The sequence below is a fragment of the Aulonocara stuartgranti genome, assembly GCF_965226115.1.
Source record: "Aulonocara stuartgranti genome assembly, chromosome: 2".
NCBI lineage: Eukaryota > Metazoa > Chordata > Actinopteri > Cichliformes > Cichlidae > Aulonocara > Aulonocara stuartgranti.
In genome coordinates, this window is record NC_138940.1 from 23,522,793 (window position 1) to 23,542,265 (window position 19,473).

General features: G+C 42.7%; 1 protein-coding gene across 3 annotated transcripts in view; it reads right to left on the bottom strand.

The window, feature by feature from the left end:
- tenm1 (teneurin transmembrane protein 1) overlaps nucleotides 1-19,473 on the bottom strand; it is a 200,713-nt gene that overhangs the window by 20,789 nt on the left and 160,451 nt on the right. For all 3 annotated transcript variants that reach the window (XM_082558044.1, XM_082558043.1, XM_082558045.1), the window contains 3 exons: nucleotides 6,602-6,756; nucleotides 3,636-3,719; nucleotides 2,956-3,150 (listed from right to left, as the gene is read on the bottom strand). In XM_082558044.1, coding sequence (XP_082414170.1) covers nucleotides 2,956-3,150; nucleotides 3,636-3,719; nucleotides 6,602-6,756 — 434 coding nt within the window. The remainder of the gene's footprint in view (nucleotides 1-2,955; nucleotides 3,151-3,635; nucleotides 3,720-6,601; nucleotides 6,757-19,473) is intronic.

Genomic DNA, 19,473 nt, shown 5'->3' on the forward strand with positions numbered 1-19,473 from the left:
ACATGGTGAAACAGATCATGTGCTGTTCTTCATCTCAGCCTTCTCAGAACAAGATTATGTTTTATCTCGTGCTTATTATGTTCTGAAACGTAAGGTGTAATTCGTTTCGCCATGCAAACTGTTCTACTCACACAGGGAAAAAACAGCTTGTTTCCTCTTCACAGTACAACAAATGCTTCATCTTTAAACATGTCCAAAATAAACAGAAAATAAAAAGTTGTTGCAAATTGCCCTTAATTTAAAGCAGATAAAGACGGGCACAACGGAGCAAATGTGGCATGTAATGAGTTTGATTTTAATGCTCCAGTGTGATATAACGAATAACACAGCAACTTATGCAAAATAAAAATTTTAAAAAGCACATATTGGTTATGCATGTGTGGTCCTTGATGTCCTGGCCAAATGTTCTGAGTCTATGTGATGGGAAGACGTGCCTGGACCATGAGCGCAGACCGCAGGCGGTGCCAAGTCATCGCCTAAATACTTAGTATGAAGGCCAAGGCACGTTCACATTTAATAGAGCTTATTACACTAAAAAAAGACTTGCTGGCTAAACAGTACAAGCTGGTGCGAACCATTGAAAGTGAAACCGAGCACTTAATTCACGCATCATTTTTAAAATCAGCTTAAAACATCATGTCAGGTGTATCTGTGTGCAGCGAACTTACCTGAAGTGTTCTGTATTTCATTACTCCTGCATCACATTGTATTTGCCTGGCTGTTCTTTGTTTCTTAATGCACTGATTGATTGCACATCACAAACTGCTGAGATAATCCCAACTCGTCATCACACACATCTAAACAAATGATCATTAATTTTACTTTACGGCTCGTTGTTACAAAGCGGTGTTATTCACTGTCAGTCTGGCACCTGTTGCTGAATAAGTGTGGAAACCTTAACAAACATGGATGGATCCATTCCTGTCTGAGTCCAACTGAGACGCTTGATAAATAGGAGCCTAAAAATGCCAAACATAAAATAGGTGTGACAAACGCAGTTTAAAAAAAAAAAAAAAAAGGTCTTTTCATTGCCCATTGCAACATGGCTGGTCGGTACCCAATAAAAAGGCATTTGAGGTATTATATGTTCCTGTCTGCCTCCACATGGACCCAGCGTGTTGCTGCACACCACAAAGGTGCTATTGATTGAGTCCAGCAGGCACTACCTTTGTGCTGTTGGTTCCAAAATGCTGCAGTGCTGTGACAACATGCTGCTACCTAATGGAGCAAATGGACAGAAAAAAGTAATATACTATATATACTTCTTTTTTCTCTAAAACTGAAACCGTACTTCTTGATTATTTTTTGAATGCCTTTGATTTTGAGCATCTACGTCCTAGACACAGACTCGACGCACTACCTTGCTGCGTAGCATCTGTTAGGCAAACAACCTGTTCACAGTGGGACTCATGATGCAACAAGTGTGAAGGTAAATTAGTGTCATAAGGCCAGATGGATTGCCAGTGTCAGCTCTAGCTGAGCTGTTTCTTTTTTCCTGTTGTTATTTCCATCAGAGACGTGGAAAACGTTCATGCGAAGAGACAAGAGGCGTGCATTGAAATGTCAGGGTAATATGGAGGAATATACACTGCTCAAAAACATGAGATATCAATGGGGAAAAAGCCTGGATATGGACTGGTTAATGTGTTAGGAATGAAAAGATGTCACATCCTTTGATGGAAATGAAAATGCTCAACCTACAGAGGGGTTGAATTCAAAGACACGTGAAAATCAAAGTGAAAAAATGATGCTGCAGGCTAGTCCATTTTGCTTACATTTCAAATGGTTCTAGTTTGTAGCTTGTATGACCCCACGTGCTTGTATGCATGCCTGACAACATCAGGGCACCTAATGAAACGATGGATGGTGTCCTGGGGGATCTCGTCTCATATCTGGGCCAGGGCATCACCGAGCTCCTCGACAGTCTGAGGTGCAGTGTCAGATGGACTAAAACATAATATCTCAGAGGTGCTCTACTCAATTTAGGTCAGGCGAGCAAGGGGGTCATTCAATGGTATCAATTCCTTCAGCCTCCAGGAACTGCCTGAATACTCTTGCCACATGAGGCCATTGTTGTGCACCAGGAGGATCCCAAGACTCACTGCACCAGTGCAGGGTCTGATAGTAGGTCCTAGGATTTCATTCTGACACCTAATGGCAGTGAGGATGCCAATGCCTAGCCTGTAGAGGTCTGTAGAGACCCTTACATGTCTGTCAGGGTGAAGCTGTTCTCATCTGTGAAAAGCACAGACCACCAGTGGTGGACCAGCCAATCCTGGTACTCAATGGCAAATGCCAGTCAGGGTCCAAGGTGCTGGACTGTGAGCACAGGGCTCACTAAAGGACCAAGTCTGTTTCTGATGTTTTGGTCAGAGACATTCACACCAGTGGCCTTCTGGAGGTCGTTTTCCATCCTGTTCCTCTTTTCACAAAGGAGCAGATTCGGGTCTTGCTGACATGTTGAGGACCTTCTACAGCCCTGACCAGCTCTCCTGAAATCTCCTCTATGGTCTTGATGCTATGCTGGGAGCCACAGCAAACCTATTGATGTGTCATCCTGGAGGAATATGAGCAGCGACACTGACACTAGCCAAATACAAATGTAGTGAAAAAAAGCCAGAAAAGAAGAGAAGGGAATAAATGTCAGTGGTCTCCACCTCTAAAAGTATTTCTGATTTGTTGCTCCTCTAGTGCACCTGTTGTTAATTTCATCAACACTAAAGCAGTTGAAACTGATTAACAACCCCCTCGGCTACTTAACTGACCAGATCAATGTCCCAGAAGTTTAATCATCTTGATGCTCTACTCTGATTACAAAGTGTTCCTTTCATTTTTTGAGCAGTATATTAACACTCTGGATAAGTATGGTCTTTTGCAACTTCAGTATAAATTTGCAACATGAGAACTGCGATAAATGCATCATTAACAGGTGCCCTCAAAAGTCTTTTTAGTGACCTGCTGGATGCGGTTGATTCGCCTCTCATCAGTCTCAGCAATGTACAGCGTGCCCAGGTGGGACAGGGCGATGGCCTTAGCTGCCTCCAAGGTGGCGCGCACAGCTGCCCGGCTCACCAAGTGATGGTCAATACCTGGAACCTGGCAGTGGATGGGACGTCCTGCTACAATCCGCACCTGCAGACTTTCTGACACCTAAGAAAATACACCACAACGTATTATCTGTTATAAAAGAGAGAGGCACAATACAGACACTTACATCAATTCAACAGAGTCAGCCACTCTGTTGAATTGCTTTGGTTTTGATCCGGTGTATCAAACATCGCCTGCCTCATCTCCTGACTCATTACTTTTGAACATGCTCAAACAGGCAATTCATTAATTTCGGAGAAAAAAGTTGAGTGACATTTTCTTAAAAACAACTCCTGCAGAGACCTGTGATAGCATGTTATTTTTTTAACAAGGTGCTTTTTTTGCTTTCTTTTATGTTAGCAGCCTCACTCACTCTAAATGCACCTAAAGTGACAGCACTGCAATTTGTGAAAAATATTTTATTACCCTCTCTTCCACTGCTACATATAGTCCCAATGTCTCATAAGAAAGCAGATGAATGAATGAGAAGCAGGCGTATATTTCCCTCTCTTGCAAGCCTCTGCTTTGTTTCGTGCGTATTTCTCTACCTGCAGGACGATGTTGTTGTCAAGGATGTACAGGGAGTTGTCCAGTGGGTTAATGGCCAGGTCTGTTGGCCACTCTAGCCGCACCTGAGGAATGACAAACACTTATTGTATATTTCTGTGAAGAAAAAAAAAAGCGAGAACAAAAGAGCAAAGAAGTCCTTGGTGGCAGCTGCCCACAAGAGCCAGTTACAGGTGATACAAATAACATCTCCTTAATAACATAGTATTAGGCCTCCTGACCCTCCCTGCTCATGCAAAGGTCAGTAGCGGGCAGGGAGCCTTCCCTGTGTTTATTCAAGACTCACACTGGCTCGCTTCGGCACTGTTCCAAATGTCATCCAATAACCGTGATCGCTGCCTGCTCAAATAGCACACCCTGTCCGCTAACACTGTGGGGGTCAAAGGCAGGCAAACCTACACCAGCGCACAGCCACCCACATGACTGTCCATCTCACTCGCAGGCGCCCGTGACCGCTGCAGAGACGACGCGGTGCGTCTGAAGGATGAGGTGATTGATGACTCCGAGGACGGATTGGTAAATAAATGGATCATGTTAAATTGCCACTGACATGTCCAATTATAGGCCCTGTCAAATGAGAGACTAGAAGGTTGACTCTGAAATTCCATTTTTAAAGATAGAGAGATTCATCAAGCAGGACTCACGGTGTCCCATGCATCAAATCCCTGCTGCACACGATGTTGAACTTTGCTGTGACGGCAGGCGATTGCTTCGAGAAGCTGACCTGCACACAGAGCTGAAATCCACATTTATTTTTAAAGTTCTTTGTGTTTTTCATTTGTATATATTAAGAGAGCTTCAGCTTGCATTTCCACATCTCTTAAACAGAAAGCCAATATTATTACCAGAGATTTGAGCAATGCAGTATCTCTGCTTATAAGCACCAATGGTAGGAGATGGATTTAGTGTGTTGCTATGATACACTGCTCACCATACGTACTGATGAGAGACGAGTACTGCAGGAAAAAAAGTCTTATCAACAAAAGGTAAAAGGTACAACATTTATTTATTTAATTTTAGAGTATCTAGTTGCTAAAAACATTGGGAGATGTTGTAAAGTGTAACATTGTTTATAACATATCAGTGAAGTAGATACAGCAGTAGGGACATGCTTCCCACTGTGTTGCATCACCTCTCTTTGTTTGGAGATCAGTTGCTGCAGTTTTGAAAGCAAAGTGTTTACCTGTTCTTGCTGAATATAGGATTTCACATGCTGAACAGTCTGTGGCCTTAGAATACTCCACATATTTCCACTTGGGTGTTGGATTTGACACTGCAGGCACTCTAGTCTAGCACCTGGATTTCTTTAATGCACTGTTGTTGTAATGTCATTACTATGACAACATACATTGCTTCAAAACCTGCTGCCCCTATGTTATGTGCACTTGTCTGTACAATGATAATGATTGGAGGAACCCTCGCTTCTCTAGAAGTTCAGATTCTGATTGGTCACATCACATCAGTGGATGTTGAATCATGGAGGCAGCAACAAAAACTGTTCCTGAGCTGTGAATTCTTCTCCCAAATCACATTTGTGTTTTTTAGCGTACTGCCTGGAAACCCAAAGATCACGGCCACTCAGTTTTTGATTTTGTCCCATTTCTATTTCTCCCGATTCTCTGAAAATATTTGAGATAAACATTTCCAACGCCTCCCCTTCTTTTTCAATTATTTATTGAATTATGTTATTTTGAAACTATTGAACTACACAGAACTGCACTGAAAAATGTATTTTGTGCTTGTGGCTGAAATGCAAAAAAAGCCTCATATTCAGATGTTGTCCTGTGTGCAGAGAAAGCCTGTTTACGCCTTTTTTTTTCCAGAAAAGAGAGGCTTTGAGGCTTTCTCTTATTTGGCCTGACATTACTGTGAGCAGCGTGACAGTGTGAGGCAGAGCCTGAAAGCAGGTGTCACAGGGCTAAAGCGGGAGACACCCTTGAGGATGTCAAAACTGCACTTTGGAGTACTTGACTATACCTGAAACCAGCTGGGGAGATAACATTGTTAGGCCTTATTTGACACCATCAAGGAGTTCAGCAGTTCTTTTTGGTTTAAAACACACAGTGACGTAGCTCTGTGTACTCATCCCCTTCCCGTTTTTTGTAATCAACACAATAAAACCCATTCATTACAGACAGCTAACATTAGCATGCCTTGCTAATGTTAGCTGTCTGTAATGAATTTTTTGAGCTGTGTAGGTGAGTGGCAGATGACTCTGCAGTGCTGGAATAGCATTAACATAAAGGACAAGGAAGAGCAATCATTTCCAGTATTAATAATCTGTATCCTTGCAGATTTAGTGAGCTAAACTATCAAACTGAGAAGTTCAGAAATGATAGCCTAGCTTGGTAGCTTGTACTTTCAGGAGAAAGCTAAGTTGAATGTAGACAAAGTGCTACAACAGCCAAGAGATGATGAGCAAAGATGACACATTGAGGTCACACATTGTTTTTTTGTTTTGTTTTGTAATTCAACGAAGAATGAATTTGACATGATCTGAACAATGAGTAACAAACAACGAGAAGAGCCAGGAGGCAGCACGGGCCCCTTTAACGACACATAATATCCCCTCTGGGAATTCACCTGGCTTGAACATTGATATTCACACACACATACACAGGCGCTCACATCCCTATGTGTGGGCAGAGATCCCTCTATAGAGCCAGTAGCTCATCTATAATTCATCCTTTGCTCTAATAGGCTTGATATAAGTTAACAGTGTGATCTGAAGGCTGCCAGATCAAACCTATGCAGTCTTTGGTCTCTCCTTCACACACAAGCACACATACCTTGAAGAAATGATAAAGGTTCTCAGTAGAAGAAGCTTTGCAGTGTATACTGCTGTTTAATAAGCAGGCTTATTTTTCTACAGATTATTAAAACAACAGCATTCACAGCAAATCTGCTTTCCGCTGGTCATCGAAACTCTGCCGCATTATTAACTCACCTGGCCGATGTCCATGCGTGAATCGCAGCTTAGCGGCTGCGTCGACATCAGTCCGTTTGAACCAATCACAGTGGAGAGCAAACCCCTCTCATTAATCTTCTGAATGGTGGTGCCATCAACGAAGTAGACAACTCCTCCTTTATCCACAGCAATACCTAGGCGGGTGAGAGAGAGACAGAATGAGCTTTTGGAGATGACAGAGAGAAGCGAGCGGGGGGTGAGAGAATGAAAAGGGAAAACGAGAAAACCTAAAGGAGAGAAAGGAAGAGGGGAGATGAGTAAGGGGAGAGAAGTAGAGTGGAGAGAGGAGAGGGCTTGGGAGAGGCATCCAACTCAGTTAGACATTCAGCTCAGCAAGTGGCTGTCTTATCAAAGGCACTGCACCACAGAAATGTAATTATATTTCCATTCCAGAGCCCACTAAAGGGATTAGAACAATGCAACTGGAGGAAGAAGTTATTTGTCACATTAGATGTGAGCAGGGTGCCGCAGTGAACTTTTGACATTTGATGCTTCTGCAAATGTGCTTTATAAATGAGCATCCACACTTCAAACACACGTGCACATGCCCGCATGTGCATACATGCGCACTTGTATTTGCAGAGTGCTCTGGGACGCAAGCTTTGCCAGCGCTGTTTGCTATTAACAGCATATACTTGAACTCTCCATGCAGTGGAGTTCTGCAGCAGAGAAAGGAAAAGAGGTAAGTCCAGGTATTAAAGGTCAGGGCAGCCTATGAATCATCTGTTATGGATGAGGAGCAACCTTCATCCCCGCCTCATCTTCATACCGAGAATAGGCCTTTGATTCAATAATACTCCACTACTCAGCCCTCACCTCTTACTACACCAATCTCACTCGATTGCTTTCACTTAGCATCTGTGACAATAAGCCATTTTTTTAGCATTTCTACCTGCCATCTCCAGCGCATGTGTGCCATTTACGAATGATTTTTATTTTTTATTCTGCATCATTAAGTCACAACATGTTTATGCGCTGTGTATATAATTTCATCTCACACTGGCCTCCAAGGACTTCATGGAGACAAAACCTACTTATTGCATTTCCAATCAATGACAGAACTAAGCGGTTTAAATATAGTAGACTATAAAACAGTAGAAAGCATTAAATAGCATGACAACATAGAGTCTTATAAGCAGATTCTGTTCCTTAATTTTGTCTTTAACATTTCATCTCTTTAACCACACAAGGATATAGAAAAAATGGAGTCATTGGTTGAATCCAAGTTCATAGTTGACTCAGCTCTCTTTTTTCCCCCATAAGGGAAATATCTGACTTTTTAGCAGATAAATGTTATGTGTAAACCTCCTAGTTGCTAACTTTGTCCTTTATTGCTGTCTCACTTTGAATATTACCACTAGTATGTTTCCATGAAGTACACTATGTAACTGCTGTGTAATTTTACTAGGTAAAAGAACGAGTAATTGCTAGCAGCGTGCTGTAATTTCGACACTGTTGTGACCAATCTAACACGGCAAATTCTGCACTTAATGGAACTGACCGTGCTGCAAAACTTTATCCTCTGACAACATATTTATTATGAAATAGTGAAGATGACATTTTAACATAAATAAATACCAAATAACGGCACAACACATGAAATGACCCAGACACACTAGAGTAAAAACAGGACTGTTTTTGTGTTCGGCAACCGACTGCGAGTGTGCAACACCCTCAACCTCTGGGCGACACTTTTGAACGCATGACCTGGTTGCAGCCTGACTCAGGATGTCAATTTCTAAATGTCTGTGACGCATCTCCTTGGAATAGGGGAACTGACTCAGGTAATCGCCAACTGGTTGTATTCTGATTATATTCTGATTATATTCCCATATGAAAGCTAGCTATGCCATTTTGTAGTTAAATCTCTGCAGCAACTATGTCACTATTTGTGGATACGTTTCTGATTTTCTGTTTGATGTTCTGGCTGGACTCTGAAAGTAAGTAGTTCATGTGAATTTCTGTGTATGCAGATGAGATTTTTGCAATAGTGTTTTCACAGTTAATCAGCATATTATCACAAACAGTCATGACCAACATGTCCCCATTCATTTGCAAACTAATAGGAGACTGATGGCAGACTGATTCTGCCTGATTGTTGTTTTATCAGCGTGTTGATGCGTCAGAGTTGGTTTGAAGACAGCCACTGCATGACTGTGAATGGTCACAAGCTTGGTCCCAGTCCTTAAAGGGAAAAACAAAGTTCACAACAATTCTGTTTGCGCTGTTTTTTACCTGCTATGACTGTAGCGTGACATCAATGCCACAAAAAATGCTGCTCTAAGCTAATTAGCTAGCACTGGCATCACATATTCTTCATCTGATGACTGATAATTGGACCTTCTAGCCAAGATGGTGACCCCTGAATATGAAGGTAAAGCAGCATGTTGTACATAACGACTTCTCAGAGCTCTATCCATTGCCTGTTCGAGCCAGAAATGATGAGTGTAGTTTTGTGAACCAAAACATTAAAAAGTTGCAAAGTCATAAGATAAACAAAATATGCTAAAACACACTGTGGAGCTGAGGGGAGTTATGTGTGGCTTCCTTATTAAAAGTGACCCCTTTGACAGGAACACAGAGTCACTGAATCATTTCTTTCATATCTAAAGAATATTGATTAGTTCAGCTTTAAAAAATGTCAGAACACAGTGGAAATTTCCTGGAACAGAAGATAATTGTTTCAAGTTGTTTTTTTGTTGTTGTTTTGTTTTTAAGATTTAATGGGCTCACTGAGACATTCAGCTTATCGTGATTAAATTGGGCAGTGGAGTGAAATCATCAGTATGCAGTACAACTACTCCCCCATCATTCAGTCATCTTTTCTAGTTCTGTCAGTCTTTCTCCTTCCAAACTCTGTCACGCTGGATTATTTCGAGATGTGCCTCTGTTCGCTCTGAGAGCCCAGGATAAAAATCATTACTGCCCTTTCCCCGGGTAGCTCTAATGTCTCATCCTCCTTGACATACAATAGCTTTCTTTACACATGCTTTGTGTTCAACGCGCGCACACGCACGTAGACGCGCACTAAAAAAAGTGATGCACTGCCGCCGCAACTAGATTCACAAATGTCCTCAGACCGAGCAACCCTGGACCGACCCCGTGAGTCATAAATCGCGCAGGTGGAGTGGTGGTGGAAAAGGGAGGTGGGCAAAGGGGGAGGGCCAGGGTCAGTGTGTTTCCTCCAGGGGCCAGAAGGTGAACTGCAGAGCTCTCCCTCCTGGCCCCTTCATCATTTCTCTGACACAAACAGATTACAGCACCCACACAGCCTCAGCCCTCCTCGGCAACACCTTTCCACTCCTCGTCTTGCATTTCCCCAGCTCTCCATCCTCCCTAACCTGATCTTCCTCCACTCTCTCTTTCCCCCTCCTCTCTTTGCTTTTTTTTCTTGTCCTTTGCTTTCTGTTTGCTGTCGCGCTCTCTGTGTCTTGCCCTGTATCTCGCAGGTGTTAATCAAATCACTGACCTCTGGCGCTTGGATAATGTTTAGGCTCTGTTTTTTTTTTTCATCTTCTCTCTATTCAGCCCATTTTTTATTCTTCCATCTCTTCCTCTTGGCCTTGCCATTCTTCCTCCTGTCACCTGCTATTATGCAAGAGGGACGTCTCAACCCACAGTGCAGTCTGAGCCCACTTAGGCCTGAAATTTGGCACTTTCTCCCTGCTGTAACACCATCCTCGTATTCCTCCTACTTTCCTTTCACTTTCCCATCCATTCCTCCTCCTAGCACTTTCTCGCTAAACCTGTCCCTGATCTTAGAGCTCATAAATCCTGCACAAGGACATGACGAGTCAGCCAGGACTCTCCCTCAATACTGATTTCTGTTCTCTCCCTTTGTCCCTGGATATTATTCTTTCTTTGCCCGCCTTGGTCTCACAGACTTCCAGCCTAAATTCCCACTTCCCGCTAGTTTTTTTCCTGTATTATGACATCCTTATTACGCATACTCGGGATCGGCATATCACATATTTATACAAACAGGTTCTAAATAGATGCCAAACTACCATTAACAGTAAACAAAGTCTTATTCATTCACACACAAGTACGAAAATAAAGAAATATTGCTGTTATTGCTCGACATTGGTGACAGGATTTACACCAGTTTATGTGTTATTTAAAAGCATTTTGCCGTATTTATTGAAAAGGTGGTAGATTAGTCCACATTCTCCTTGTCAGGGACTGGATTTCCTGCTGTCTTTTATAAAGCTGTGTGCTGCTTTAAGGGAATTTACAGCCCCGCCGTATAGCCAATGGATACTCAGAAGACATCAAAAGATTTACTGTTTCTCCCTGGGTGAACCTGGCACTCTGATACTCATGTTTAGAAGCTGGCAGACACACCGGTGGAGAAGTAATTGAGATAAATCTCAACTCCACGGGGAAACGGACATTTGGCTAAAGTTGGGACAGGATTTTATCATCAAAGAAAAGTGAATTAGACTGAGTTGCGGTGACCTTGGAAAAAACAGAGGGAAGAGGGAGTGGAGGGAAGGGGAGGATGATACAGTGACGCTATTCACATGCAGCTCAGATTTAAGACGAAAATGCAGCCAAAGAGGGGGGAAAAAGACAGACAGTGCCAAAAGAGGTGGGAAAGAGAAGAAGGGTGGTAATAAGACAGAGGTCGTGATGAGGAATTGCTCCAATTAACCATTACAGTCCAATCACTCTCAATCAAAGAATCTCTTTGTTCTGTGTCCTTGTCAAAAGAATATCAGTTCTAACGGCCCCCTGTGGCAATGCAGTACAATCCAATCTGATTAATGCCTTGAAGAGAGGGGTCTTAGAGAACATCAGTGTTGATTACAGCTATTTGAAGAGAGGATGCCACCAGGAGTTCTCTGAGCAAAGAGCGAGGGAGAGGTGAGGAAAGGTGTAAGGTGAGAAAGAAGATAATGTGTAATACGGTCATTAGAACACAAGTTGTGGATTATATATCTTATTTAGTAGCACTCGGAGACAACACTACAGGCTTACAGTAACATCAGGATGTGGTGTGTGTGTGTGTGTGTGTGTGTGTGTGTGTGTGTGTGTGTGTGTGTGTGTGTGTGTGTGTGTGTGTGTGTGTGTGTGTGTGGTGCACAGTGACTGCTAAGACCTGAGCACTCGAGAGCACAGGAAGTCAGCCTTATGGTGCTATTCAAGTTTTCCTTAACAGTACTTTCACCTTTCAAACATTGACAGCAAAGCTGCCAAAAGAGGTGCTGCTATAGACGAAAGAGAGAAGAAACGTAAAATCACACACACATCAGTGTCTGACAGGCAGTTAACCAGCACGTACATGTACAGAAGAAACACAATGTAAAGGGATGTGGTAAACAGGAGAAGAAAGCATAATTTGCACAGTTTCGTTTATATATGAAAACTCTGACGCACCCACACAATCACAGCACAACACACGGGGGAGAGGAACACACACACACACACACACACACACACACACACACACACACACACACACACACACACACACACACACAGGGTGCCAGCAGCCCGAGGTGTAAGCCATTCAATCTGCCCTCCCGTATCCCCCAGGCCCAGTGAGTGTTAATGACATGGACTGACATATTATTACAACATCTACAGTAAATGATGCGAGCTGGAGCTGATTATGGCCCGTGGCATTTCTGTACAAAGTAACTGTATGTGACTGACAACTGAATGCAGAGCGATAGACAGTTTCACCTGCACGACTGGCCCAAGCGAGGCACACTGGCCATAAATAAAGTCAACCACATTAGCTGGGGAAAGCCTGCAGGGTTCACTAACTGCTGCAGTCCAATTGTGAGTGAAGCTGAATAACAGACTGTCTCAGAGTCTTTAGCTTGCTGTGTGGTTTGCACCTCACCTTCACCATTTCTCCTTGAAAACACACAACGCTGCCGGTACGTAAAAGTGTGAATGTGTGCACATGTTCGCGGCAGCTTGTGGGTGTGTGAGTGTTTGTGTGCGCGCAATGCATGCAATGAAGAAGCTAGGCGGAAAAGATAAGGCTTGGCAGTTAATCACATTGTGCATATGCAAATATAGAGCGGGTAAATCAGAGCGTCTGCAGATACACACACGCACGCACAACTTTCATCAAGACACTTGGGTCGCCCATGTGCACTAAAGGAGGGAAAATAAACCGCCTCATTCAATTTCAGAATTGTGAAACGCCTCTGTGCACTCTGTGGTATATGTGTGAGTCCAAATGTGTTCATTTCACACAATGTTTGATTGCACACCTGTGCAAAGAAGAAAAAGTTGTGCTGTACACATTTTGCTAGTGCTGCAATCAGTCCCCGATCCTGCACCTTCTGCAGCAAACGGCTCTATAATCTATGACATGCTCATCTCCTAACTGCTGTGCTATAGTTGCTCCTATTTCCCCAATCAAACACGTTCTATCGATCAATACCAAATAGCAGAGGCGTGTATTTCTTGTGGATCTTTGGTAAGCAGAAATAATTCATGCTTCTTGTAATTAATTATTCATTGAAGCCCCACAGAACAGACAGTGGCTTAGTAATTAAGTCTGAATCAGACACTGTGGCTCATCTAATTACCAACCACTATAAGTTTGTTAACATATTAACCCGCATTAATTAATTATTGATAGCGTTCTCCTTTATTTTGAGCTGGTATAGTTCCCAACTACACATGTATGGCGAGGCGAGGAATTCTCGCACGCAGAGACCTGAAAGGAGATTTTGAATTAGTTGCATGCTAATATTCATGCAAATAAACATTTTTTCCCTTTTCTTTTTCAGAAAAATATGCGATTCGGTGGTAATTGCCTTGTTTGATAGCAAAAGAGAGATCCAAAGCAATCACAGAAGCGGCAGACAAACTCAATTATAAAAAGCAATTGAAATGCTTTGGACTAGAAAGCTCCATGAAAGGCTGAGGGGTTTGGGATCTGTGCGAGTGTCTTGCAGATTATGTCGCACTGTTTAGAACATCAAACAAAACACAAGAAGGTCTATCAATAGGCGCTCTTTTCCCAAACACGCCATCGTGGCAATATTGCATGATGCCATGAAAATGGCAACAACAAAAAAGAAAAAACAGCAACAAAAAACAGGAAGTGGGATCAGATGGGAGGAACAAATGTTCTGACATCTGAAAAAAAGCAAACGGAAGAGCGGCAGAAAACTACTATAGAGTGCAAATCTATGCAGCTTCCACCCAAACAAAGTATCCCACGTACAAAGACATCCCAGTGTCCTAGCCAGAGGCAGCACCAGTGTAGTCTCTATCACAGCCATCTAAGATTTTGCCTCATCGTTTTCCCAAACAACTGTGTGAGCACATCCTCGGGTTGAGATGTGACAAATGGACTCTTGGAGAGCTGCAGGTGATAATAGTGCCCAGGTGTGAACAATTACTGGCTCTGTTTTTCCACCCCTTTAACAGCTGCTGACCCCCACTCTCACACAGGGAGATTCAGCTAAACTGCTATGTGCAAGTACGTCCGCTACCATCGCTCCGCTTTTTCATCTTTCTGCCCAGTACGTCTAAAGAACTGACTGGCTAACAGCAAGCACGAGTTTACTTTCTCTCCCCTCTCATCAGAACTCCCTCCACCCCCGTGACCGAGACAAATGCGTCCATCTGTGTGTATCACCCGTATTTTGGGCTTTCACCTCAAGTAAATGCAATTTATTCCTCCGCGGTAGCAAAGCTCCACTCCTCCTGTCAGTGTGCCAAGCTCCCAGTGGAGGTTGACAGGCCAGCTGCCAGCAGTGGCCATCCCGACCAGTTAAAGGGACACGTGTGTCACATTTCCCATGATCACACTGACGTTGTCAGCCTGACATACCTTTAACGAGGCTTCCATAACTAACTGCCTGTCCCTTCAGAATCGGAAACACAGACAGTCCGGCGACCAGCGGCCTGTCAATCAAAAACGAGCATATACAAGTTTGCTGACTGGCACACATGTTGCACCTTTGGCGCAAAGGCTCAGCCCTTGGCCTTAAGCCTGCATGTCTTATTGACTCTGCGCTTCATTACACACACAGTGAGCTTCTGTAATCTCTCTGAAGCTACTCTACACACTCCGACTACAAACAAGGTAGCTGTCAGTCTCTATAGCGTACCACCTATTTATTGCTTGAATAGGAGGCATTGTAAAGGCAGAGCCTTGTTGTTAGTGTATAATCGTACTTTCTTTTGTCCTGTGTATACCTTGACAGCAGACAATTTCTTCTCAGAATATCAGTTTTCCGATGACCCTGACCTTATCAGAACGTAGCATGAATAATTTTTGAAAGCAGTCCCTGTTCTTCCAAGTAATCCCAGATAAGCCTGATTCATCTATCTGATTCAGCTAAAAAATAAAGTTCAACTGACCATCCCTCTACTACCATTAGATGAATTCCATCTCATGTTTTAATACTCTTAGATCTGAGGACTACCAGGTCTCTGAAACCCTGAGTCAATGGGTCAGCAAAAAAGTTTGCTAGAAATGTTAAAGGTGTAATGTGTCACTGTCGGGGACCATTTATGGCAATAAATAAAATATATTGTGTGGAATGCTCTATTCTATGTGTTAGTCAACAACTAAATCCCACCGATTTTACACCAAACTGCCAAAAGTATTCACCCACCCATCCAAATCCCATATAAACCCATAAAAAATCCAGCACCTAGTCATGCAGAGCGCTTCTACAAACATTTGTTAACGAACGGGTCGCTTTCAGGAGCTGAGTGAATTCCAGGATGGTACCGTGATAGGATGCCACCTGTGCACCAGGCAAATTTCCTCACTACTAAATATTCCACAGTCAACTGTTAATGGAATTATAACATAGTGGGAGTAATTGGGAACAACAGCAACTCATCTAGGCCACATAAATCACAGAGTGCGGTCAGCAGATGCTGAGGCTCATAGTGCTCAGAAGTCGAAAACTTTCTGCAGAGTCAGTCACTATAGCCCTTCAAACTTCACGATACCTTCAGATTAGCGCAAGATCAGTGAGCTTCATGGAATGGGTTTCCATGGCCGAGCAGCTGCAACATCACCAAGCAACATCACCAAGCATCATGCTCCAAGCATCATGCTCCCAACTTTGTGGGAACAGTTTGGGGATGGCCCCTTCCTGTTCCAACATGACTGCTCATTAGTGCACAAAGCAAGATCAATACAAACATAGATGAGTGAGTTTGGTGTAGAAGAACTTGACTGGCCTGCACAGAGTCCTGACCTCAGCCTGACACAACACCTTTGGGATGAATTAGAGCAACAACTGCGAGCCAGGGCATCTCTTCCAACATCAGTGCCTGACAAATGAGCTTCTGGGAAAATGGTCAAAAAAAATCCCATAAACACTCCTAAAACTTGCATAAAGTCTCCCCAGAAGAGCTGAAGCTGTTATAGATGCAAAGGGTGGGCCAACATTATACTAAAACCTATAGATTAAGAATGGGATCCCACTCAAGTCCTTATGTGTGTGACGACAGAGGAGTATATATATTCTCCCCTGTAAGGGATTTCTGAAGCTCCAAAATGTTTTTGGCACACTATGAATTAAAGTACCCGACTGAAAAATTTTAAAATCTTCCAAAGGGTTTATAATAAAAATCAGAATATTAAATCAGAATTAGCACCTGTCAAGAAACCCAAGGTCACTTTACATACAAAATCCATCTGCATTTATTGTAAGGCAGCAAAGAAAGCTGTTTCAGTAAATGACTTTGTCCAATCATAATTTAAAAAATCAGACTCATTTCACATTACTTGCTATTACTCATGCAGAATAACACATTGTGGATGCTGTAGCATGCATCTATTGAAAAGTGTTCTCTTTAGGACTGTACAGAAGGCCAGCAGAGGTCCAGGCGAATGTACTTTAGCAAATATAATAAACTGAAAAATCCACAGTTTGGAGTTTTGTTGAACTTATTTTTGTTGACTGACAGCTAAGTCCTCATTCTGTCTGAAAGGAGCTGAAAAGAGCTGTCTAATCAAACTCAAAGCATTCTTCACCAGAAAGTCTAGGACTGGTTGCAAGCCTCAGCCAGCCAGTCAGGCTGGAGTTAACATCCCTGTAAGTTTTATACATAAGGCTAATTCTGAACAAAACACAATGTTGAACCAACGAAAGCAGAAAATCCTCCAAATATGGAGTTCTGCAGCTTCTAAAACATAAATGCTTTTATCTACAGTACAGATTTCGCGGTGAATCCCTAAGATTACTAACATCAGTCCAGTATCTGAGTGATGTTGGCGAGGAAGGGCCAGAAGAGTGTCTTTTCTCCAAACGCTACAGAGTGAATTTGACCTTTCACCTTTGAAATCTGAACATCACTTCATCTTTCATGCCATCTGACATTTGTGTAACATCCTGTCGTGATTAGCTAACAGTTATTGTGAACTATGTACTTTTTCTTAGGCCAGGGTGGCTTTTTTACACGTAAATATTTCTACCATATTAGAAGAATCCCGAAAAACTCACTTAAATTCCCTAAAGACGCACCAAAAATATCACTTTCATGAGAGCAGACAGACAAGTCCTTAAATGCAGCAGTTCTGGCCACAGCTGTCACCAGTGCAAAAGCATGAAAACATTGCTCAGATGCTTAAATGACATATGTCAACAATTCCTGACAAGCAACGTCTTTACCTCTCATAAATAATGACAACGCCAAAGTAGCGTGACCTTGTCACAAAGCCAGGATGCCCCCTGTGGGACTTGAGTCCCAGAAAGACAAACCCAAACAGAAAGTTTGACATTTGTTTGACAGTGCAGAGCAGCGGCGTTCTCTTGACCACAGACAAACAGAACTTACAGTTTCTGAAAGTGGCAGTTTTACAGTTTCTAGATTACATTATTAACAGTTGTGTATTATTAGCAGTCCAGTGCAGTCCAAAGCACTTCAGCTCTTATAACTGGTGCAAAACTGATTCCCACTTAAACTGATGACAACGTGTTGGTCACCAGTATTACCAGATCAGCAGTTAAAGCCTATTTGAAAAGCACTGACAGAAAACTAAAAAACTGACTTTCTCTCTCTGTGTATATGTTCATAAAAACCCAAGCTGTTTAGCTGTGACTGAAAGAACATTCAGCATCAGAGCTCTAGTGTTTTTTTTATTGTCAAGTGTTTCATTAGACCATCTGGAAAGAGCCTAGTGTGACTTGTGGCAGTGGGTCAGCTGGAAATTTTCAGAAAAACACGCGGCATAAAGTGAGGCTGCATGCATTATTTACCCAGAGTTATCTTTTAATGCGATGCAGTCGAGCAGGGCCTGTCACTGTTTCATACAGCGACAAAGTCAGCAGTAAAAATGCAGACATGACACGGGCCATGTGTCTGCAATTCTTTCCCCAGCTATGTCAAACTTGGCTCACCTGCTGAAAAAGTCCTGATGTACCTGCGTTGCTATGTGCCTTGCCTCACGCTCTTTTGCTTGGCCCTCCAGATTTGCCGCTGGCAGCTATATTCTTAGCATTATTTCTGAGAGAAAATGAGTCTCTGGCACAGTTTCATATTGTGGCTGCTCAACGATGCATTTCTGCCTCGACAAAACCGCCGCCGCTCTCCTAATTATCATGGATGCTGCAGTGTGAAAACGAGCTGCGGTAGAACTAGCATGACCCAATGGCGTCTCCTCTATTTTGCATTATCATAGAGTATGCTGCTGTTTGCCTTGCTGTGTGATTAATTCATGTGTGTATCATTAATGCAGGAATGTCCAGGGGCAAAGACAAAAGCTCGGTCAATGCGAAAGGAAACACGGGGGCAGGCTGTGCGCGCACGTGCACGTGCTCACACACGAACCGAATCTTTGAGTTCAAAAAACGCAGTGTGACTTATCATATGCCCTTGTTTTTGTGAAACAGCGCTCTGTTTAAACCAACAAAAACAATGATAGTTGACCCACTGAGTGGGAAAGCAGCCACAGGGCCAGTTTAATATGCAGATGAGGAGTGGGACTGCTGCATGCTGTCGGATTTGGATGCGAAACACTCAGTCCACTCTCGCTCTATTTCTCTCCTCATCCATTTCATGCATTCTCTGGTTCTCTCCATTTTCAATTTTTCTCTATTAATGTCATATTATTTTTCATTCTCGGCTGCACTCGCTTTATCTTTAACTCTCCTCCTCCCTCGGTCCTGAGCTCCCTCTGTTTCTCTATCAATTTAATCCGCTCTCCTGTTTTGCGAGGTGCAACTGTCTCTCTGCACTAAATGCTATGGGAGCCAGAGGTAGAATAACAATGGCATTTTCATTCCGGCGTCATAACACAGAGCAGCCGGCACAGATCAGCTACCCTGCCGTAGGACTTCACTTTAGTGCTGTGTGATACGGCATCAGTCCAGTACCCAGTAATTACACCAAGTAAAAGCAGGTCCATACCAACACCAGCACTATGCCAGGTGAATCATCATTCATGAAATCACTGTGAATTTTGCTTCTCACAATAATTAGTTAACACAAACTTTTTGTGTATTTGAAACTGGGCTTTTTTTGGAGACCTGGAAGGTAAATACGCCTGTCTCTGAAGCACTTGGGTCGGCTTCTGTTGTTTAAATGTGCTGTAGGCTATAAATAAAACAGACGTGACAGCCAGCAGAAAAAGCTTCAGACATTTTTCACAGTGCATGTTTGAGGTATATTTTTTTCTTTCCCACAAAAATTATTTATTTAACACGATTCAGTGTCCTACATGCTGAACTTTGAGGTTGGAAACATACGAAAGTATCGTTCCTATCATGCTAGTGTTGATCCGATACCAATACCAATACCAACAATAATAATATTTCAATCTATCTACTTCTATAGCAGTAGCAGTGGATCAATCTAATTTATAGTATCAATGCAGTGCTGGTATTGGTGTTCGGATGTACATTAGCATA